This window comes from Penicillium rubens (assembly GCF_028828025.1).
Source record: "Penicillium rubens strain IBT 27055 chromosome Unknown utg000004l_segment0_segment0, whole genome shotgun sequence".
Lineage (NCBI taxonomy): Eukaryota > Fungi > Ascomycota > Eurotiomycetes > Eurotiales > Aspergillaceae > Penicillium > Penicillium rubens.
The window spans coordinates 197,546-219,718 of record NW_026890602.1 but is presented as its reverse complement, the minus strand read 5'-3'; the positions used below and the strand labels follow the sequence as shown (position 1 = coordinate 219,718).

Here is a 22,173-nt window from a genome sequence, read left to right as displayed (position 1 = left end):
AAAGAAGTCCAACAACTCAAATACTCTCCGGACTCAGGCCGAAACTGTTCGGGACATGGGGGGGTTAAGGTATTTTGAAACACCGAACTTGTCGATCGTTTCTATAAGAGTCGGAGATGCATTTCCCAAAAGAGAATAGGGTGAATTCTTGCCCCTTTGGATACAGGACTTATAATATACAACATATGTAGGGAGATGAACTGAGGGGTTATTCCGGGTTCTTATAAAGACACGACGTGGAATGGACTAATTGGGTTACTTGGGCTATTTCAAGTTGAAGTTGAAACTCGGTATCTTCATGTGTTTCAGACTTGCACCTATTTTCCCGTAGAAGCAGAGTAGAATAGAAGATTACCATTCTAAACATCTATAAACCTATAAGCCTTTTATTTCAAAGTTCCATGTCCACATATCTCATTTTCTTCCAAACCTGTTGGAAGAACCGGTGTGGGGATAATAGCTGTCTCTCTCTCCTCTGTTTCTCCCCTAATCTCCAACTTCCCAACTTCCCAACTTCCCAACTTCCCTTCCTTTCTACCCCCCTTTGTTCTCACTTTCATTCCTTTTTTTCTCTTTGTTTCCAGGACAAACGGGAAGGTCTTCACTATGTTGATTATAACGTACGTTCCGTTTGTATCACCTTCCCTCAGCTAACTTGCTAACTTGCGTTTGATAGCTTTCAATAGTCTCAACTGAATTCCAGCCTTTATTCGAATTGATACCCTTATACCCTTTTCATTTTATTTCCCGACACTCGCTTGAAATCTTTTTCCTTTTCAACTCTTTTGCGCCATATACCCATATTGCTTTTAATGAAGTCGATATTTTATATCTTCCCTGCCCATTTGTTGATTGCGACCTTACGCCATCGCCATGTCGAGAAACCCCCCACGGTCCATAGCGAGCGCCGGTAGCGAGTCTGTTGGGAGTCTACAACGATCCTCTGCCCGGGGAGAGCGCTCCGCTTCGAACCCTGCACTTTACATGGGAGACAACGATGACACGGCGCTGCCGTCAATGGAATTTCACTCTCATCACCCCCAGCCGTCTATTGCCCATCGTCGCACCGGGAGCACCTTGAAAACAGTGATGCGCAAGATCTTCAACCGCAAAAGACAAAGTCAGGCCGATGAACTGGAAGAGAACCCGTACGAATCTACTTTTCCGGCGACCCCCATGCGGAAATCAGTACCGACGAAAGGGAGATCAATGTTGGCTGCTCCGCCTCCTCTGAATTTGAATTCACACCGAAGTAGTCCACTCTCGGCGGAGAACCTCCAGATCGCAGAAACACACCTGTCTCCGTTATCTCCTCTATTCTCTCCAACCCTGCGTGATTCAATGCCCGGTGGCATGCCACGCCGAAGACGGGCAACTCTTCCCAGCGTGGTCTTTTCAGATGATGAATCTCGGTTCGCCGTCGCGTCGGCGATATCTGATCCGCAAGAGGATAGGAGCCATGCGCCAGAGCGAAGACACAGCTTGCTCTCCCACCGCCTATCAAGAAGCACAGATGCTTTGCGTGAAATAACAGATAACCTACCAGAGACCCTAGTCTCTTGGCCACAACGCACATCATCCGCCCCTCCCAGGCCAGCATCGGTTCCTGGTTCGCGGTCCCCGCCATTAGATGAGAGCTCTAATAGTGGGCAGTCGGGAAGACCCTCATCGGGAACAACAGTAACCAGTGTGACCCGAATGTCCGCCGCACCATCCTTGATGGAGGTCGAAGAGCACGCAGAGCAACCCAGCCTCCCGTCGAATGTCGCAAGTCTAGTCAACACAATGCAGCAAGATGACAGCGTCACTCTGGAAGAGCGGTTGACCACGCTAGAAGTGAAACTAATCGACCTGGAATTTGCCATTGCCCGACTGCAAACTAACAGCCCCGAAAACCCCACCGAAAAACTATCCCGCCCGCGACACCCCCCTTCATCAGACTCCTTCCCCCCTCACATGCGCAACAAACCCTCCGCATTCCTATCCACGAGCGACCGCGATGAATCCCCAAGCCCCCTCCCCACCATATCCGCCCGCCCTTCCAGCACAAGCACAATCCGCGCAGACACAATGACCCCGCGCACCCTCCGCCCCGCCCCATCAGCCACCTCCTTGTCCGACTACCACGGCGTCTCGATCGAGCAGTACAGTACGCTAGTCACGCTCCTGCGTCGTGAACAAACAGCGCGCAGAAACCTGGAGACACAAGTCGGTGGTCTGCGCGATGATATTCGCGATCTGCAGCGTGCAGCACTCGAGTCCATGCAGTCGGGCATGGGCATGATGCAGCCCGGTCATACCGCGGAGTCGCGGCAGTTCCTGCGCTTCCGTCGCGCGCTAGATGACTCTGACATTTCACCGGCGCTGAGGTCGGATGATAAGCACGCGGGTATTGCGGACAGTGACTCCGATTGGGATCGGTCGGATATCTATTCCCGTGATGATCCGTTCGGTCCTCCAAAGTGGGAGCGTCAGCGGGTTGTGACCGCTCCCATGATTTGAAATCTTTTTTTTTCCCATGTTGCAAGAGATGCAACTTTTTCCCCCTTCTTTCTAGCGTTCAACCTTTTTTCCCTTCTATATTCTAGACTGCCCGAACGGTACGATGTACTTCAGGCTTGTCGGTTCTTCTGCATATGTCAATGCGCCACTTCGGAACCAGGGGAATCCCCGCGACAGGATCGCGACTTCGACCAAGGTCACCGCGCTGAGCTACATGTCGAGCACATGTCCGCTCTCTTCTCTCATGGATTGAGACAGACACGACAAATTAGAGTTGCACATGCAAACGCACGATTCCTGACGATTGGCACTATCTTGTACCCTTCCAGGTTTAATGTCAACATATACTTCTCCCCTTCAAGACGATCCCTGTAAACAGCATCCATACCAATACCTTCCCTATGATGTAGACCCCGTCGTCCATGCTGTGCACTTCTCGGCAAATTACACGCCCCGCGCTAACAGTGCAGATCGAGTGCCACCACGGGATGCCCGATAACCCACTTACTTCACTGACGCCTGTCCAATCCGTCATCTTCCATTGCAAAAGTCCTGTATTCAAAAAGGTTATCCCCCTCGATCTGACTCCCCGACGTCGGACATACAGTCATTGTCGTACTAATCACCAGTGTCACGTAACTCCACAGGCCCATGTGGCTGCATGGCATACTAAGATTCCCAACCTTATCGACAATGTACAATTTCGCGAAAGTACTAACAGATAGAATTGAACCCAAAGAACTATTTAAGGCCTCTAATGACCAATCCCTATCCCAACCAACTCTCCATCAACCCAAAAGATGTCACGCAAACCCACAATAACAATAATAGGCGGCGGAATAGGCGGCCTAGCCCTAGCAGCAGGCCTACACCTCCGCAAAGTCCCAGTCCAAATCTACGAAGCAGCCCCATCCTTCAAAGGAATAGGTCTAGGAATCTCCCTAGGTCCAGCAGCATACCGCGCAATGCCCCTAATCCACCCGGCAATCCAACAAATCTACAACTCCCTCATAACAACACACGCAGACAGCCCCGGCTACGAAGAATACCTCCAAACCTGGTTCGAGCTCGTCTGGGCAACAGGTCCACAAGAAGGAAATGTCCTAATGAACCTAAAAGCCTTACCCTCCGGCCAGACCGCGCTCCGGAGAGCGGATTTCCTAAATGCCCTTGTTGACCTGATCCCATCTGATATCGTGCATTTCGGGAAGAGAGTAAACACCGTCGTTGAACATGATGACCGCGTGGTACTGGGCTTCGAGGATGGAGACGTCGTCGATGCGGATGTCGTCGTTGGTTGTGATGGTATTCGCTCAAGGGTTAAGGAGTGCATGATGCCCGTTGAATCGCTGCGCACGAAACCCGTCTATAGTGGCATGTATGGGTACCGAGCTGTACTTGAGATGGGGGATATGGTTAAGGCGGTCGGGGAGAAGAGGGCGCATGTGGCGACGATTTATCTCGGTCGAGGCGTCTATGCGCTTTCGTATCCTATTATGCGGGGCCGTTTGGTTAATATTGGTATTTATGTTTTGAGTTCCCAGCCGTGGGAATATGATTCTTGGGTGAGGCCTGCGAGGAGGGAGGATATTGAACGGGATACGAGGGATATGGGGCGATATGTGAAGGCTCTTGTTGAGGTATGTTCTTGTTTTTTGTTTGCGATTTGGTGCCTTTGCTAGACGTTGAATTACTTACCTTGGTTCTATAGCATATGCCCGATCCATCCCAGTGGGCTATCTTCGAGCATCCGCATATCTCAACCTATGCTCGCTCCCGAATTGCGATTCTCGGTGATGCCGCGCATGCTTCGACGCCGCATCAGGGTGCGGGCGCTGGTCAGGCTATTGAGGATGCGCATGTTCTCGCGGAACTACTGGGTGATTCTCGGGTCAGTTCTGTCGACGATGTTGTTGCGGCTTTCAAGGCATACGATGAGGTTCGTCGACCCAGGAGCCAAAGGGTTGTTACTAGCAGCAAGGAGAATGCAGATATCTTTTGTCTGTGTTGTGATGGAGTTCGGGATGATCCGGTAAAGCTGAGGGAAACACTTGATCAACGTTTGAAGTGGCTTTGGGATCTAGATGTACAGGATCAGGTTGAGCGCGCGAGGGAGAAAATGGTCGAGTATTTGGAGATAGGGTAATGGTCGAGAGATTATAGCACAATAGGAAACATCCTGAACGTGGTCGAGTAACCTGCTATGATCTTGGCATGTCTCATCCGCATCAGCCCTATGGGGTCAGCGCATGATAAATCGGTTTAGGAGCGGCGTCCGCACTTATTATATTCAATTTGAATTGATGTTCAGACACTATCATACTTGCTTTTTGCATGCGACAATCGCCGTCAACTCGATAAACACCCTGACATGACATCCATACAGACTAGTAGCCAGACAATGAAATCCCTATCCTTAAGTCCCTTGTTTATGTAGTTCAGTTCACATACATAGAGCGCAAACCAAAAGTTCACGGCAAGACACCCAGTGTCCCAGGTGGCTTTGTTCTCCATAGAACCGTTGATCAATATAAAAGAGCCATGCATCCAGCCAAGCATCAGGCGTTTGGAAAGTCAGACTGGAAGTTGGAAACGGTCAAAGTCATCTGCGACTCTTTGGGCTATGGAGAGAGAATAATAGAGTTATCTGTTGAGAGCCATGTTAAGCATAAGATTCTAGTATCAAAGACTAGACAGCCCTACGATTTACTTTTAACGCCTCCCAGATCATGTTCGCGTGAATTCATTGTATCTCATACTATGACTTTTCCTGGCGCCTAATACCCCGTAGACGTGTTAGGCGCTTAGCGTAATTGGATGCAGTCTAGTTTCATCTGTCCTACTTCAACCTCGGCTTGTCAAATATCCAGAAATATATAACCCCCGCAAACTCCAGGACTTAGCATTTGCCCTATCCAACATCTCAAACCATGGCGGCTGTACAAGTTTGCGATGCTATCCTTGAGGGAATGAAGGATAAGGTAGTTCTCATTACTGGTACGCATATTCTCATTCGATCATCATAGACCTTGAATCAGAAATGCTAATGAAACCAGGCGGCGCATCAGGAATCGGTAAAGCAACAGCAGAGTTATGTCTTAAGCACGGCGCGACTGTAATCATCGGCGACCTGAACTCTTTACCATCCGACCTCGAAACCTCCGAGAACCTCAAGTTTATACAACTGGACGTCTGTTCGTGGGAAAGCCAACTTGCCGCATTTCTCCAGGTTGAAGACTGGTTCGGTCGTATAGACCATGTCTTCGCCAATGCAGGCATCGGGCCAACGACCGATTTCCTGAACGACAACCTTGACGAAAACGGCCACCTTACCCCGCCTGATCTACGGACGATCAATGTCAATCTTCTGGGCGTTATCTCCACAGTCCGTCTTGCCGCGTATTACATCCAGAAGAACTCGGCACATCGTGCATCTGGCGAACTGGGCAGTATCGTGGTCAATGCTTCTACGGCTTCGTTTCAGAACTTCAGTGCGGGTGATTACACGGTCACCAAACATGGTGTTCTGGGGCTTATCCACGGGATAGGGCATCAACTTGAAGGGAAGGTTCGACTTAATGCTGTTGCGCCTTCTTGGACAGCAAGTAAGATGATTGATGCTGCTTTTATTGAGGGGCTTGGTGTCGGTGTTCAAGGGCCGGAGGTTGTCGCTAAGAGTGTGGCGCTTCTTTTTAACGACCAGCAGCGCCATGGGGATGTTATATACAGTTGGGAGGGGAAATATCGCGAAGTTAATAAGGCTGAAGGTGGATTCCTAGCGGCTGCGGATGGAATCCTCGTGAATTCAGCTAATGAGGAGTATGTTGTGAAAAAGCTCAGAGAAGCGAAGATGATCGGCTAGACCAAGTTGTTATCAGCTGCTCTTGGCAACTTCAGATGCTGTACATGACATTATTTCACTCGGAATCTGGACTTCCCTGCTCTTCTTCCCTTGGGTATGTTTGTTGATATCAGCCGAGACTCAACCTCACCTCGGCAGTCAGGAATATTAGTGTTTACTAGATGTCCTGGCCTCTTTGTTTTATGTGTGCTAACCAGAAATTTGTACATCTCATCGCTTCAATTGAACTATTAAAATCTGGCAAGGTATCATGAAGCGCAGACCAATATAGTCTGTACTTCTGTGGGTGACTCATGCAAGGTCATGCAGCATCTAGGACAAATACTCTACGATATGCTGGCTGATCATCTCCGACATATAACAGATCTTCATCACGCATCTACGCCAACCCTTCTATACCAACTGCAAGACTTTCCTCAAGTGGAGTCCAACCTTGTCTGCCGAAGACTTTGAGCAAAGTCTCAGATACAAGGGAATTAATGCAAGACTATTTGCTTCTTTTGACTTCATTAACCAGGCCAACTCATGCTAGTGCTGCAGGTACAGCGTGTAGTGTTGAGGAGAGAAGTACTGCAGCTTACCATCTTCCAAGAACTAAAGAGACAAAGAGTGAGCTTCAAACTATTTAGGCCCGTGAATATGCAGGCTCCTATAGAATGCATCTTGAATTTCCGACAACTACATAACCCAGGTAGGTGGCTTACCTGCAGGTGTTTTGCATAGGTATGAAAGAGAATGACATAATCCTTTGCGTAGTTTCCCCTTGCCATTTAAATTCGCTCTCCCTAGTCTTCTCTTTATCTCTCGCATCCTTTCCACTCTGGCATTCATCATTATGTATATCATACAGTTTGACTTTCTAGTATCGCCTAAAATTAAGCGATTTCCTGGAGTGTGAAAAGGAATTGTCATACCTACAGGACAGCGGGAATCTCGAGCTCCCCGTCCCTGCTGGAGTTCAAGGATGGTAACAACCAACCACCCTGCAACCGAGGGAGACTTAGGTTCTATATATAATTATAGCACGCATGCACAATGCTGTCGCTCTCTATAACGACCACCAAAGGAGAGAAATGATGATAATCGCTATCCTTCTTAGCGGTTAATCGAGTCTTCGCGTGAACTCCGACAAGGCTGGGACTCCATCTGCCCCATTATCAAAGCTGTTGTACTCCAAATATTATCCAGACCTGCGTTCGATATTGTCAGGACTCCTGCATTATTCCATTCATGAAGAAAGGCCGCGTGTTTCTGTGCTCTTGTCCACGCTGCAACAGATGCCAAAACTGCATGTATTTTCGGGTCCCAAGCGCCTACCGAGAACCCACAGATTCTGGAAACGAAATGTACCAGAGGACACCCCTGAACTCCATTGCAGAGAGGCCCAACCCTCACCCGCGAATTAATCACTGCTGTCAGTCCGCATCTACCTAAGTGAAACCCCTTGACGACCCGACTATGGCAGTTCCACGAGGCTACACAAGAGTCCTGGAGCAATCGTCCGAGACTGAAGCCGAAAAGGAGGGAAAGCTTCCTGTAGTTGGGAATTCCGCAGCTCCATAGGCGAGTGAGCCAGCGTCGCTTCCTGTTATGCAATTCCGTGACCCTGTTCTGGACACATAAACTATCGGAGACACTGCGGCACTAAGCGGCCAGCGACACGCTCTGCTTTGCGCAGCATGGCTAGACAAAATGACATAAACATCAAGGTTGCCAGCAGCGCATTCACAGTCGGCCTCATGGTCGCCTCCGCCTTTCGTCGATATGCGACGCACAATCGACAACTCTTCAGACATGCAGGCAATACCCGCTTGGGCATGGCAACGACCCAGACCTCGCACAAAAGCGCTTTCCTAAGGAGTTCAAATTTGCCAATGGAAGCGACTCCATGTCGCACAATGTCCTAGTCAGCGATTGCTGTTTTGGATCGAGCAGCTGTGTCATGAGATCTTCCCCCGCTCCTGGGAACATTACTTCATCACTTTGGAGGGATATGTGTCTTGCTGGGGACTTCTACCAGCTTCCATCCTGCGAGAACCGCTATTTTCAACATTCTGCAGAAGCCCCGCGATATACAGGCAAAGGCCTTTTATACGGCCCTTGATCGGACGATTGAGCTACACTGTGGTGGACAGCAGTCAGATGATGCAAGCGTCCGTTTCGGGAGATACTTTGCATCATCGGCCGAGGAGCGCCTCGCCCGCACTTTGAGCTTCTAGCCTCCGGGGTTCAGGGGAACGTTGCAGGGTAACAACCCTGACGAGGCTGCCTTCCTGAAGCCCTCTAGGTCCAGCCCACACGGGGCCAGGTCCAGCAGTACAACTCACTCAATATCCTCGGTTCTGGTTTTCTTATTAGAAACTGTCCCAGAGATACTGGAAATTATATTCATGGCGCATGCTGATAAACAAAAAGAAGGGTATTAAATATACACAAAGTCACCAAATCTCCAAACAGCACATACCAACCACCGAATTCAACTACCGGTTACGGTAATAAAATATAGAAAAGTAGAACGTCGAACATGAACCATAAACATAAACATAAACAGAAATGGTATACAACCACACAACCAACTACAAGGTAAGTTTAATCCCGGCCTTCGCCAACGCAGCCCCGACATCCAGCTTGACATGCAGTGTAATCGCAGCCAGCGCCTTGGTAAAGTACGGCAGTTCCTTCCCGTTGTACGAGGTCGCGGTCCCGGTGATGTCGAAGGGCAGGACGCCGTCTTTGTAGGGGTTGGTATCTGATGTGAGGAGGGTTATGATAGCGCCTTGGTCGACCTTGCCCATCATTGGGACAGTGTTGTTGCCTGGTTTCAGGACTAGGTTGTTCAGGTAGGTTGTTCCCACTGGTCTACCGTCTAGCTCGAGTTTCAGTGTCACATTGCCCTATTCCTTGGGTTAGTGTTGTGGATATGCAATGAGATGTGCAGGGGTATTTACCATTGGAATGGTCATGACCGAGGCATTGGGAATAATGACCGTGCCGTTCATCCCGTATCCATTCACGGGTGGGAACATGATGGAGAATTCGGCCACTTCGAAGCCCTTGAGTTGGTTCAGGCCTGTTTCATTCAGTTTAGTAAGCCATGATCCCTCTAGACTGATGGAATGAAGAAACCAAGAAGAGGAAACATACCCTTCATTACAACGGTCTTGTTATAATCAACAGTAACCTTAGGTAGACCACCCTGCTTCAAATCAGGTCTTCCATAGATATTCAACGAAACCTCCTCATTCAACATAACAGCAGTAGTATAATCTCCGAACGCAGATGCATCCGTGAGATCAACCTTCTGTTCGAAGTGAATCTCCACCCCATCCTTTGACTTCACTTCTGGAACTTCAACATAAGCGAAAGGGTCCGCACCGGCCAAGGAGACCGCAGAATTGAACTTGTAAATCTTGGGATGATAAGGGCTATCCGAGCCGAGGACTTGTCTCTGCTCGAGGTGGAAGGATTCAGGCGTTGGGTCGCTGATGATCATCTCCCTGATATCGAGGGTCGAGTCGTTGACGGCATCTTGTGCGATCTTGGGATACGCGACGTAGACACTAGACGCAGTGTGGCGTGAGTGGGATATTTCTTTCTGGCCCGTGTGGCGTCTGCATGGTTCATATTTAAATTAATTGGGATGGACTTACACCGGCAGTAGGATAATTAGGAAACAGGCGATGAATATGATCAGGTGCACCCACCACCATTTCTTGAAATGGGCGGCGAGACGTGCACCGAAGCTCTTCTTGGTTGGTGTCGGGGTTACGCTGGATTCCTCCTCGACGAATGAGGGCTTTGTGGTCGACATCTTGCCACTGTGACTTGTGTTAGGGGACTGTAAGAGGGTTCTAGGGCCAAAGTACATACCGAGTCGAACACCTACAAGAGAAGAGCTTCGAAGGAAAAAGAGAGGGAAACGAAAGTGGTACAAGCACTAAAGGAGGGTAGTAGTCCGTACTTTTATATTAAAGATCCACCATAGTGAACTAAAATGAACAGCGCCTGGTATATTCCAGCATCACATGTTATACAGGAAAAGCCACCAAACGCCAAAAAAGAAAGGGGAAATGTCGTGCAAAGTACCTAGGTAAGAGTAGACCCTTCTTCTCATTTCCCGTTATTTTGGGTATTTTGGGTATTTTGGGTTATTTTTGGCATCTCATTTGATATGGAGAATATAGGCCCAGGTATCACTTTAGCGTCTGGGGTACTCCAGATTTCCGGGGAGATACGATTAACATGTGTATACTGTTTCAAGTTAAGGGAGTCTAAGCATCACCACATGAAAGAAAAGGAAAGCCGAGGTGGACTAAGACACGAATAGGATACTAATAAGCGGGATGCGTCGGGACGGGTGCATCTGTCCTACCAGAGCGTTTCCTAAGTGCTATGCGAGATTTGGGGGACCTTCTACAAGATACTCATATGGAGTACCGTTGCACTATAATATTGCATGAACAGGGTCCTCATTGGTGGGCAGTGAGACTAGCAGCAGGATAGCGTGCTGCCAAGGGGGGCGACCCTGGATGCAAGGGGTGTGCTCCCCCGTATTCAGAAGATTTTGGAGGGAGGGAAGAATCGAACTGGTCAGATCAAACCCCGCTAATCCCGCTAATCCCCGCTAAATCCCCGCTAAGGCAAAAGACAAAAGAATGCCAATATGTTTTAGGGTATCCCCGGAGACAAGAGGCCAATCTAAACACCATTTAGGTCAATGCTCCGAGAAAGCCGGGGAACAATGCGGGGGTCTAGAACTTATTACTCTGATATATTGAGGAGAATATCGAATGCTAGTAAAGATACAGATCAACGCTGTCTTGATTCTGTCATGAGTTCATGAGTCGCAGGCATCGAAATATGAGAAATAGGAGAATTCAAAAAATAGACAATAGAAAAAGTGTCCAAGGGATCATACCCGAGAAATATGACCAAGAAGAGAAAATGGTGAAAGATGCCAAAGTAAGAAAAGAATAGAAAAAGAAATGGCAAATGATGGGAAGAAATGAAGAAGAAAGAAAAGGAACAAAAGGGTATACACGGAGAATTGAAGTATTAAGCCTGCGAGGCACGTGGACAGAGTCCATGCTCGATAACTGCCCAGGCTCGAAAGATGCAAATGTGAAAGGGAAAAATAGAAAAAAATAGAAAAAAATAGAAAAAAATAGAAAAAAATAGACATGAGAAAGTGAAGGAATGTAAGTCGAAAAAGTCGAAAGGAAATAGAAAAAAAAAAAAAACAATCGGCTCAGAACGCTCCAATGATGCAAAATGCAAAATGGATGGTTCTCCCAGGAGAACGCGTCGAGACAAAGTGAATGAAACAGACAGTCTATGCCTCTGATACGTTGGACTTCTTGCGTTGGAAAATACTGCGAGTGCGGGACTTGCTACGCGGCTTCTTGTCCTTCTCCCCGGCATTTCGGCCACGGGAGCGTCCAGCGGACTCGACCTCGTTGTATTTGTCCTTGTAGATCCTGCGTATACTTGTTAGTAAGTTCAATCGGGATATAACTACTCAGAAGAAACGTACCAGCTGTTTCCAACCATGCTCATACCCTTGGACTCAGCCTGGCGATAAAACCGTGCCGCCTTCTTCATATCCTTTTTACAGCCAACACCCTCCGCGTAGCAGAATCCGGCCTCGGCCATGGCGTCAACATCGCCCCATTGCCCGGCGATCTCGAAGCAGCGCAGAGCAAGAGACTTGTCCTGCTCAATACCCCAGCCATTCAGGTAGCTGACACCCAGTTCATAGATGCTCAGAGCAAATTGAACCCGGTATGCCTTTTGCAATTCCTTCGCCTTCGACGCACCCGGAGCATCCGGATCGGCCAACATTTCCAATCCGACGGAATCCACAGCTTTGCGCAACCATCGCACACCCTCCTTCTCATTGGATCGCATGCCCCAGCCGTGTCGACACGCCAGTGCATAAAGCAGCATTCCCGTCGGATGGTCCTGCTTCGCGGCAACCCGCAGGTGATACGTCGACTCACTCAGGGATCCTCGCTCGTGACATTCAATGCCCTTAGCGACATGGTCATCGGCCGTGAGACCAGAAGCCGTCACCTGAGGATTGGCGGTTTGGGGCCGCATGGTGCTGGCCGAACCCGCAGAAGAGACAGTCTCATCCTTTTCATTAGTCGTCTGCCGAGTGCTTTCGGCAGAGGGGCGCCGTGCCGCTTCCGCCGGTGAGAGAGGTACAGGTAGGGGTTGTGGGACTTGTTGAGACTTGGGGGTCTGAGGTTGAAGCTGAGGTGGGGATTGAGGCTGAGGCGGGGATTGAGGCGGAGATTGAGGCTGGAATGTCGGGGTCGGTGACCGAGGCTTGGAAGCCGGAACCTCGTACATTGAGTGAGGCTTCGGCGAGTGCTCAAATTGGCGATTGGGCGTAGGAGATGGCGTCCGTGCCATCCGCGGCTCCTCTGTATTTCTGGGGGGCGTTTTCTCAAACAAGGGCTCCTCCCACTCGAAGTGAGGCGTCTGCAAGCCTGCAAAGACCACAGAATCCCGTGAAAGGAAGCGCCCGCGTGGGAGCGCATACTTGGCGTAAACGTAAGATGAGACCGCGGACGACGGCTCGCCATCGTTGGCTGGCGTTTCAGCGGCATCTTCGGTTTGCAAGAGGAGCGGAGTCGGCTTGCTGCGGCGGTACATATGGTTCGATCCAGAGGGAAGGATCGGTTCGGTAGGCGTCGTAGCTCCAGGAGCGGACAAGCTCGTACTTGACCGGCTCAGCGGCCGAGAAAAATTACAAGAAGGGCGAGGTAGCTGGTTCGCTCCCGTGCCTGATGTCTCCGAGCTCAACGATGGCGATCGAGGGTGTGGCCGGGCAGGGAATGTCGACATGGGAGAATATGGCAATGACACGGCACTTCCAGAGGACAGCTTGCGAGCGTTGGAGAACGTCGACCCAGCATTGGAGCTGCTATAGTCATCATCAGAACTCTCAGGGTGTGCCACCTTGGCACTGCTGGATGGGCGCGACCGCGGTGACACTGGTGGTGCCAAGGTGCGTGGGATGTCCAGTCGCGAGGTGGGCGAGTCCATCGATGAACCTTGCGGCTCAGCGACCGCCACGCCAACGGGGGCACCTTCCGCTTCACTCACGCGTTGCGCGAGATCCTCTGGTGACTCGGCGCGCGGCATCCCATACGCCTCCGAACCAGTATTAAGCATTGCTTTCGTTGTCCGAGGGGTCGCATTATTATCATCATCCTCGTAATAGCTAGCCTCTGTGCTAGCATGGGAAATTGAGCTCAACCGAGGATGCTCGGAGATAGGGCGGTACTTGGGCTCTTCATATTCCGGGAGTCCCTTCTGGGTGGGTTGCCGGGTTAGTTCGGTGCGGGATTCAGTTGACGACTTGGAACGGTAGAAGCCCGGGCGGCCTTGCGAAAGCGATCGAGCTACACTCGACGGCGGCAGCCGACTCATGCGGCGGTCTCCTCGCCGAGACTCATCGAGTTGTCGGGCAAGAAATCGGCTCTGAGCGGCGAATGCGTCGAGAGGAGAAAGTGCGGGAGGGACTTCGCCGTCAAAATGCGCGACCCGTGGGGAGCCACTCCGCAGGGTATCGTGGGATATGGAGCGACATTCGCCCAGTTTCCCTCGCATGTCCATGATGAGTATGTGAATATCAAATTGTCGGCTATTGAATCATTTATCCCAAGTCGGTTGGATCTTTCGAGATTTGCGCAGGAAGCATCGGAGTAGTCGTGGAGTTGGTGTTTCCGAAACGAGGCCGGAGTTGCGGATAACACACACAAAGGGGGGGTGTCTCGGGCGGGGGCGATATTATAGAGCCAAAGGAATGACAGCCCTACGGACGAAAAATTGAAGCAAGGAAGGAAGTTCAGTGAGTGCAGTGAGTTTAGTGAGTTTAGAAGTCTCTTCTCAAGAGGAATAAGGAGAAAAACGGAGGACAACGGAGGACAACTGACGATCCCAACCTTGGAACACCGTGACAAGAGTAAGTAAATAGAAGCGTCCCGTGCACTAAAAACAGACTGGGTCTCGACGTTTTGACAAGGGATCGTCTCAGGGGGAACGGGGAAACTGTTCAGGGGGTCGCCAAGAATAACAAAGAGTCGCATATTATTGTTATTGGATTCTATTCTATTAGATATCTATCACCTTGGAAAAGGTCTACTATTGATTTCTCTAATTTTACTATGTTGTATATTGTGTACTCCGTATATCATAATTGTAAATGTGCTCCTCCATAAACCTGAAGGTTTTGTTTGACCCGCTATCTTCTAGAATCCGAGTTCCTCTGCCGTCTCTCCCCACAACGGGTGGTTTCATCATTTCCCGTTGAAGAACTTGAAATTTGTGTTATTTCATAAGTATAACCTGGAAACATAACTGGTGCCTAGCGAGATACAAAATTCAGGACAGTCGAGCCTTTCAGATTAACAACCTAACAATGAGAGAAGTGAAACCATCCCCTACTTATATTTTGGAACAAGGAGGGTACCACACTCCTAAAGGGTTTAAATAGGTTCTAGTGGGATGGATATATAACCCAATGAAATCAGATTCAAAACTGTTATATACTGAATTGCTTTTAGATCTTAATAGTACCACCATCCATCTTATAACTTGAAGTGTCTGGGATGAAATGGGCAATTTACGCGTCCTTTTGAGTCAACTGAACCGTGGTCCGTGGGCACCACTATCCCTAGTTGGGAATAGTGCCACTTCCAAGGTTATTCCCTACCGAGGTACCCAGGTACTCGGTCCATGGACTGAACCTTGGAAGTATACCTAGGTACCTAGGTACCAACGGGGAACTCAAGAATATACATCAAGTCTATAAATAGAGCCAACACTTTCTCTTTCTTGGATTCACATACTTCCCTAAGTTAGATACTGGTCTAGATAAGATCAGCTCTTATAGAGCTGACGCACATATTGAACCCCGCAATGATCAAGCAAATCCCTGTGTGTGTGATCCCCCGAGTGAAGAAGAATAACATCTTTCCTAAAGACACTAGCCATCAATAATTAGCCATCAACACGGAGCTAGTATGATATCGTGTTCTGATGCGATTTCGAAGCCGCTTCTTGGCAACACTTGGCAACATTTAAACTACCAAAACTAGTTGATTTAAACTCTTCCTCTTTGGATGTTTCCCAGCTCTTATATCTTTGCACAAATACATCCCCTCAGACAGCAACCCCCTGAACAGCGCGTCTATCAATTCGACGGCAAGGCTAAGATTGAGGAGTACTAAATAAGTCGGTATCCGGCCACCTTCCTACCGGGGATGTATATAAAGTCTCTTAGTGGGGCTTTTAGACAGAACCTACTAGAGAATGCCTGGATGTTCGCACTACCGATGCCTGAAACCGCACCTATTCCCTTGTTCGACGCTCGCAACTCTGGAATCTAGGTCAAGGCAATTGTACGAAAGCGAGACCAGCTGCTGGGGAAGCGTGTACTAGGTGCTACGAAGTATACAACTCCTGTCGACGGGTTCAAGCAGGCCTTCCCAGAGGCTAGTAAGGTGGCCGGCTTCTTTAGTCTGCCATACGAAATGTTCCTGCAGGGGTTTAAAGACTCGACGGGGGTGTCGCATTGGGCAGCGGTAGAGTTCCTGGAGATGATGCGCCTTGTTTATGAAGACGGATACTTTGGTTCTAAGCCGTTGGAAGAGAGCCTTAAGGCTTCTGGAGGATAAACCGATCGTGTGGGTGGATTTCTTAAAGAAGAACAAGACTTTCAAGGACCTTAAATAAAGAACGTGGTGCTACATCTCGAGGCAGGTGCTACTTTCGTGTAGTATAACAGCTCTTCCAATTCTTATTGACTCTGCATCCTTTTTGCTAGATCTTTCTAGACTTTTAGTGTTTTGTGCCTTTACTTTGTGTTGAGACAGGACGATGCCTAGTTTGTCAACCTTCGCTTTTCTAGCTGGCTATATTAGCTAGTTTCTCTTTGCAGATATATATAGTACTGGATAATTGAAGAGCTGACGAGATACGTGCCCGAGGGGAAGTAAATGAACGCCGGATGAGTGGTGCTCGAGCCGCAGTTGGCACGACACCTTCCTCCCTCGGAGATCGCAAGATTAATAGCCACAAGGTCATCAGTGACACCGTCCCCTATATGTCGTTTGTTAAAATAGGTCTGTAAATATACGAAATTTCAATAAACCATACCGAGTTAGTAAGGTATTATGGCCTTGGCAATGGCACTTTAAGCAAAGCCCACGTGAATCTCTTTTCTGTCTTCAATAGTTCTCATATTTTAACACATCCAGGTTGCAACCCATTAAACAGAATGAATCATCTTCCACCGGAAATATTGCGCCAAATATGTCTCAGTGTATGTCACCTCGCGCACTCTTTTTCTGGTGAGACACTAAAACCTTTAGCTTCATGCTGATGGGTTGGATTCACGTACAACACTCTCAGCTTTCAGTCGGCTCAATCACACTTGTTATGAAATAGCCGCCCCGCTCTTTTATCAACGCCTTTCTATCAAGTTCTGGGATGCCCAAAGTCTCCGAAAAACCGTCTCTGAATTAACAGAGGGTGGCCAGGGGCGTCAGTTCGTGAAACACGCTAGGAATTTATCTGTTATATGTCTCAATCCAGGTTTAGGCAATTCACCACAGGATCGCGTCTGGCAGTTGGAAGGCTGCAAGTTGGGAAATACTCGTGTCGGCCAAGATGACCCTGCAACGCAAGACACCTTTCTAGAGGACCATTTGACAGATCCTACTTTATCTTATGCCTCAGGAGTCCTCCTCCTCAAAGGTTGGTCGAACTATCGGCAATGGGAAAGAGACTGGCAGCCACTTGCTGCCCTCGTTGCCCGCTTGTGCCATCTAGCAGAGATCGAATTTCTCGTTCGGAACGATTTTCCCATCTCTCTGCAGGAAGCTATATCACAGCACCACCCGAAATGTCAGCTGAAGATTTTCTGGCCGCAGAACGTGACCTCCAGCGTCCCAGGTTTAAAAAACCAAACCTGCCCTCGAGTGAGGAAGATAATGAGCAATGACGACTTCGCCGGCATCGATATCAATCTTCTACGTCTCGAGGGGTTGCATACATTGTCCGTCCAAATCCCGAGCAGATCTGATAGCAAAGGCCGCTGGGTAGAGATTGACGAAATGCTGCCTTTCCTTCTTTTGGCTCCCAATTTGAAGCACCTTCTCTTACGGAAAAGTTCCACGGCCCATCGACTCCCAGTCGCTATGCTGAAGCAAGAATGGCACAATCTTGCGGTTTCCACACAACCCGTGCCGGTATCTTCCTTGCATTCGATTTCGATCGGTGAATCCGGGCCACCCGAAAATATCCTACTAAAGCTGGCCAGTATCGCGGGTATTTCCCAGCTTCGGTCCCTTAGACTTGATGAGTTATCCGACTCATCCATCTTGCACGGTTAGCTGGGCTTTTGCCCAACCTCGAGCGACTGTCTATCTCGACAAATGGACGCGGTTGGCGCTGTCCAGATCTCAAAAGTGACGATGATATTGGAGTCTCTGCAATAAGGGCATTCAATCCCCTGGTTTATCTCCATCTTCGCGGCTTTCGCAGCGCCTTTTCTCTGAACCAAATCGTACAGCGACATGGTCCTTCTCTAAAAGGTCTTATCATTGTGCCGTGCATTCGGGACAAGGGCAGGACGGAGGAGGACTCTGGGTATAAATATCCAGAGCTTGATGCCTTTGGCATAAGCCAGCTAGCCAAATCCTGTCCCCAGCTTGAGGAACTCCGTCTTCCAATCAAAAGATCCATTGGCGGTCAAGAAGAGTGCGAAATGTACAAGGCTGTGGGGGGCTTTTCAAACCTCCATAGTCTTGTACTGGATCTTCATTTCGATCCGAGACCGCGGCCGGTAGACCCAACGCATGAAGTCGAGACATCCGTTCTTCAAAAGATATTTGTGAATGCGGCAATGGATGAGAAACTCGCTCTCCAGATCTGGCACTTGATCTCATCTAATCAAGCTTCCCGCCGCCTACAGAACCTTCGTGTCGTGCCTTTTGGTCTTGAGTTCCTCCCGAATGATGAGCATCGGCTCCTTGATTGGTTCTCTCGTTCGTTTTTGATCACACGCTACAATTTCCAAAACGTGGGCGTACCGACTATTAGGGAAATTGGGAAAAGGGAAAGGGAGATTATTAACCAGTCGCGATTTCAAGGCTCAGATGAAAGATCCGTTCCGGAGAGACTAGCACAGATTCTTTCTAATGTCTGGCCATCTGAGCCTGTGAATGGCTGGGAGTCGGGACGCAGCAGCTCTCCTTTGCAGCCAAACGATGCCTAAGCTATCTGAAGGCGGCAGCTGCTAAGCAAGTTAAAATGAGATTCATTATGTACCTAGTCGTATGTATCTATCTCCATGTACATAAGGACCTAGAACAGCCCTTAAAGGCGAGAAGAAGAAGGTATACATCAGTAGTCCCAGAACTCTATAATTACTTTTTGCCCGACGTAGCTCGCTCTAGATACATATTGGACAATCTTAGATTTCGGCCTTGCTCTCTATCAGTTAGACTCACTTCTGATTCTGATTCAACGTCAGATTCAATCACAAGCCTTCAAACTCTTTTGGTGTGAATGATCAGCGCTGGTGGGGACAGAATGGATCTAAGTTGAAACTGAGAGCAATACTTCCTGCACACAGTGGTCCTCCTAATCTGACCGCTAAAGGCGTAGAACCGCTTGCGAGGTCAGTCTATATCGTGGGGAAAAACAGACAGAAGTACCTCCGGCTTCAATGTCATCACCTAGATGCCAGCTTGCTGCCTGTCTGAGCTAGTACATATACATCTCTATCTTCTTTTCTTGTTTATTTCCTTCTTTAACTTCAATCATCCTCGAGTACAACGGAATCGCAAGCCACGCAACAGCATGCCTCGACTCTCACTAACGAGTCTCTTCGGAGTCGACCCGATTACCGATGACGAGCACCACTTCGAGACGTCTTGGATCTTACCTCCTGCCATCCTCGTCTGTCTTCGCGGTCTAATCTCACTGTACATTTTCGTCACCATCTTCATCTTCTGGGGTTGGTATGGCACTCACGATAACCGCGCTTCGATTGGTCACTCCTTCAGCTACTTCACCTGGCTGAGTTACTGGGGTATTGGCTTCTACATGCTCTTCGCCGCTATCCATACAGCCTGCTATGCACGAACGGGGCACTCGTTTCTCCTCGACCGTTGGCCGCGAGCCTTCCGCGTACTACACAGCCTGTTGTATGTGACAGTCACGACGTACCCGTTTCTCGTTACGATTGTCTACTGGGCTCTGCTCTTCGCTCCCCCCTGGAAGATATTCACCGGCTGGCAAAATGTACGTATCATCTTCCTATTCCTTTCTTTTCGATATCCCGCCAAAGAAACCGGGCTCAGTCAGTAAGCTCAATCCTAAGGAAGCACCCGAGCACCGGCATCGAAATATCACAAGCCCTCCTTTCCAATTTCCCGGCAACACTCCTCTAATCCGCTGATGCAGAGGCAAAAGACAATTAATGAAAGCCACAGTTCAAGCTAACCCACCGGTTCACCAGATCTCCCTACACTGCCTGAACTCCGTCTACGCCCTGCTGGAAATCGTACTCCCAGCCACAGCGCCGCACCCATTTATTGCAATCCCGTTCCTACTCCTCATGCTCCTGCTCTATCTCTGCGTTGCATACATAACTCATGCAACCGAGGGCTGGTACCCGTACTCGTTCCTCGACGTCGGTGACCATGGAAAGAAGAGCATTCTTGTGATGGAATACTGTTTTGGCATCTTGGCTGCGGTTCTGGTTCTCTTCCTCGTTTCCTGGGCCCTGATCCATTTGCGCCGCCGCCTGACACACGGTAAGATTAAGCGGGCGAGAAGGGATCCGCTACGCGCGCACGATGCTTTTGCCGGGACGTGTGGTGGTGAGCAATTGAATGAGATGAAGAGTATGCCGGTTTATGGGGAGGTGATGGGTCGGTTTACTTCTTCTGGTGGAAATTGCCTAGGCGGTTAGGGATGGGATGACGCTTCATGATACCGATCATACCCTAAGTAACTCCTAATCTAACAATTGCCTCTATGAGGTTAAACGATACGTTGGATTGATAAAATCAAATCAAGCAGAACAGTGCATTAAGAGCGAAGAGTATTTCCAATGATATTATGTACAGAAGAGCATTATTCAAGCGAGGCTTTTGATATATTAAATATGGAAGCGCCCTGGAGATGTGCCAGAGCTTAAACTCTCTCCCAACCGGTTTCACTTCCGCTGCCACTCGGGGTCTCCGAGTTCATCCCATTCCCACTGCGGTACCCCATCATCAGCGCCACGAGTCCGCTTGGAACCCAGGCCCCGATTAGGCTGTACGACCGGGCTCCCCGGCCCACATACAGGACAGATTTCTTGGACACTTTCCGGCCGAACATATCGCGCGAGGTGGGCTCCAAAGCATCCAAAATAGCGTAGTGGAGGTTCCGCGCCGGGGATCCGCGGACTGTGCTAGGACCAGCAGAGGCAACTGGTCGCTGTTCAACGCTGGACAGATACTGTGAGGCATAAAGGGCTCGCTGCTGGGTACTCCATGCAAGAACTTCTGTGCCTGCGATCTGGTTCTGGCCGCTTCTATATGTGGGCCCCAAGTCAATGTTTCCCAGCTGCAACTCGACGACGTCAACATTGCCTTGTTCGAGAAGACGAAGCTCTTGGCGAAGCGAGGCTGCGAAGCCTGAGATTGCTCGGGCTGTGGCGACTTCCGGTCCAGCAAATGGAGCGGAAAGGGAGGATGATATGGAGGGATAGGCAAACACAATAGTGCTATTATTGCTGCGGAGGGTCAGCAGGGGGAGGAATGCCTGCACTGTGAGGATAGGCGAGAGGAGACGGGTGTTGACCGTGTCGGCCCACGAAGATGGCGGGATGGTCGCGACAGGGCCTGAGCTATAGTTCGGGGACGGGACCACGATAAGGCCGCTCAGTTGGCAGGTGTGCGGAGGCACTCCGGCGATAGGCGACTGTGGTTGAGTGATCAAGGAGCGAAGCTCTTGCAACGAAGGATGGATTTCGGACGGTGAGGAGGATGTCTAGTGCACAATGTTAGTTTGGTCCGTACAAGAGATACACGAACAGCACTCACGGTTGTAAGGTCCAACCAGAGAGCCTTGACGTCAACACGGTTCTCAGCCTTGACGATATGCTCTTCATCCGCGGAAGATACAGTCACATATACAATATACCCTCGACGTTCCAAATCCATGGCAATAGCCCTTGTCATCGGCTCATGCGGCGAACCGGCAACAACTATAATCACAAAATTAGCACCCAGATCCCAGCGCAGATCGAATGCGGACATTATGACACATACCAACAATCTCTTTCCTTGCACCGTTGCTCGCCCTTCGGGCCTTTCTCCGTTTTCCGTGCAACTTCTTGTTTCCATAGTATAAGACAACACCGGTTCCGATAAATGCGAGGATGGCTGCCGTGAATGCGCGATTCCGACCCATCCAGCTTTGAATCCGGTCTGTCAGGCCTTGAGATGGCCGGTTTCTGGGAGAAACACGAGCCGGACGAACAGTTGGTGGTAGCCATGACTGCTGGGCCAGCATATCCTTGATCGCGTGCGCGGCATGATCAACTTGTCGGTCGATCGAGTCTGCGACTTCGAGGGAATACCGCCTTACGTCATGGGGTATAGCCGCGAGCTGGGTGAGGAAGTATCAGCACCGAAGGTATTTCTTTGTCTCCTTCCATAACACTCACGTAGTCAAAAAAGAACTGGTCGTCGCTCGTCATCTTGTTTACTTTAAGAACAAGCTGGAAAGAAAAA

The 22,173-nt window shown here is 49.5% G+C and overlaps 8 protein-coding genes across 8 annotated transcripts; 5 read left to right on the top strand and 3 right to left on the bottom strand.

Annotated features, from left to right (window-relative positions):
- Nucleotides 1–873: 873 nt before the first annotated feature.
- N7525_010031 (uncharacterized protein) lies at nt 874–2,502 on the top strand (the record flags this gene model as incomplete). The annotated part of the gene is made up of 1 exon (XM_002560272.1): nt 874–2,502. The coding sequence occupies one exon, from the start codon at nt 874–876 to the stop codon at nt 2,500–2,502; it is 1,629 nt and encodes a 542-aa protein (XP_002560318.1).
- An 800-nt stretch (nt 2,503–3,302) lies between these two features.
- Nucleotides 3,303–4,648, top strand: N7525_010030 (uncharacterized protein; the record flags this gene model as incomplete). The annotated part of the gene is made up of 2 exons (XM_002560270.2): nt 3,303–4,142; nt 4,214–4,648. 2 exons carry the CDS (start codon nt 3,303–3,305, stop codon nt 4,646–4,648), a joined length of 1,275 nt encoding a protein of 424 aa, XP_002560316.2.
- Nucleotides 4,649–5,432: 784 nt separating this feature from the next.
- N7525_010029 (uncharacterized protein) lies at nt 5,433–6,364 on the top strand (the record flags this gene model as incomplete). The annotated part of the gene is made up of 2 exons (XM_002560269.1): nt 5,433–5,499; nt 5,559–6,364. The coding sequence occupies 2 exons, from the start codon at nt 5,433–5,435 to the stop codon at nt 6,362–6,364; spliced, it is 873 nt and encodes a 290-aa protein (XP_002560315.1).
- Nucleotides 6,365–8,940: 2,576 nt separating this feature from the next.
- On the bottom strand, nt 8,941–10,175 carry N7525_010028 (DUF3712 domain-containing protein; the record flags this gene model as incomplete). The annotated part of the gene is made up of 4 exons (XM_002560267.1): nt 8,941–9,258; nt 9,313–9,434; nt 9,509–9,924; nt 10,015–10,175. The coding sequence occupies 4 exons, from the start codon at nt 10,173–10,175 to the stop codon at nt 8,941–8,943; spliced, it is 1,017 nt and encodes a 338-aa protein (XP_002560313.1).
- A 1,521-nt stretch (nt 10,176–11,696) lies between these two features.
- On the bottom strand, nt 11,697–13,990 carry N7525_010027 (uncharacterized protein; the record flags this gene model as incomplete). Its single annotated transcript, XM_002560266.2, has 2 exons — nt 11,697–11,841; nt 11,898–13,990. 2 exons carry the CDS (start codon nt 13,988–13,990, stop codon nt 11,697–11,699), a joined length of 2,238 nt encoding a protein of 745 aa, XP_002560312.2.
- Nucleotides 13,991–16,655: 2,665 nt separating this feature from the next.
- On the top strand, nt 16,656–18,656 carry N7525_010026 (uncharacterized protein; the record flags this gene model as incomplete). The annotated part of the gene is made up of 3 exons (XM_061214939.1): nt 16,656–16,700; nt 16,750–17,698; nt 17,743–18,656. 3 exons carry the CDS (start codon nt 16,656–16,658, stop codon nt 18,654–18,656), a joined length of 1,908 nt encoding a protein of 635 aa, XP_061067451.1.
- A 587-nt stretch (nt 18,657–19,243) lies between these two features.
- On the top strand, nt 19,244–20,360 carry N7525_010025 (uncharacterized protein; the record flags this gene model as incomplete). The annotated part of the gene is made up of 2 exons (XM_002560264.1): nt 19,244–19,687; nt 19,905–20,360. The coding sequence occupies 2 exons, from the start codon at nt 19,244–19,246 to the stop codon at nt 20,358–20,360; spliced, it is 900 nt and encodes a 299-aa protein (XP_002560310.1).
- Nucleotides 20,361–20,584: 224 nt separating this feature from the next.
- Nucleotides 20,585–22,139, bottom strand: N7525_010024 (DUF1776 domain-containing protein; the record flags this gene model as incomplete). Its single annotated transcript, XM_002560263.1, has 4 exons — nt 20,585–21,427; nt 21,481–21,644; nt 21,709–22,048; nt 22,107–22,139. 4 exons carry the CDS (start codon nt 22,137–22,139, stop codon nt 20,585–20,587), a joined length of 1,380 nt encoding a protein of 459 aa, XP_002560309.1.
- Between the last annotated feature and the right edge of the window lie 34 nt (nt 22,140–22,173).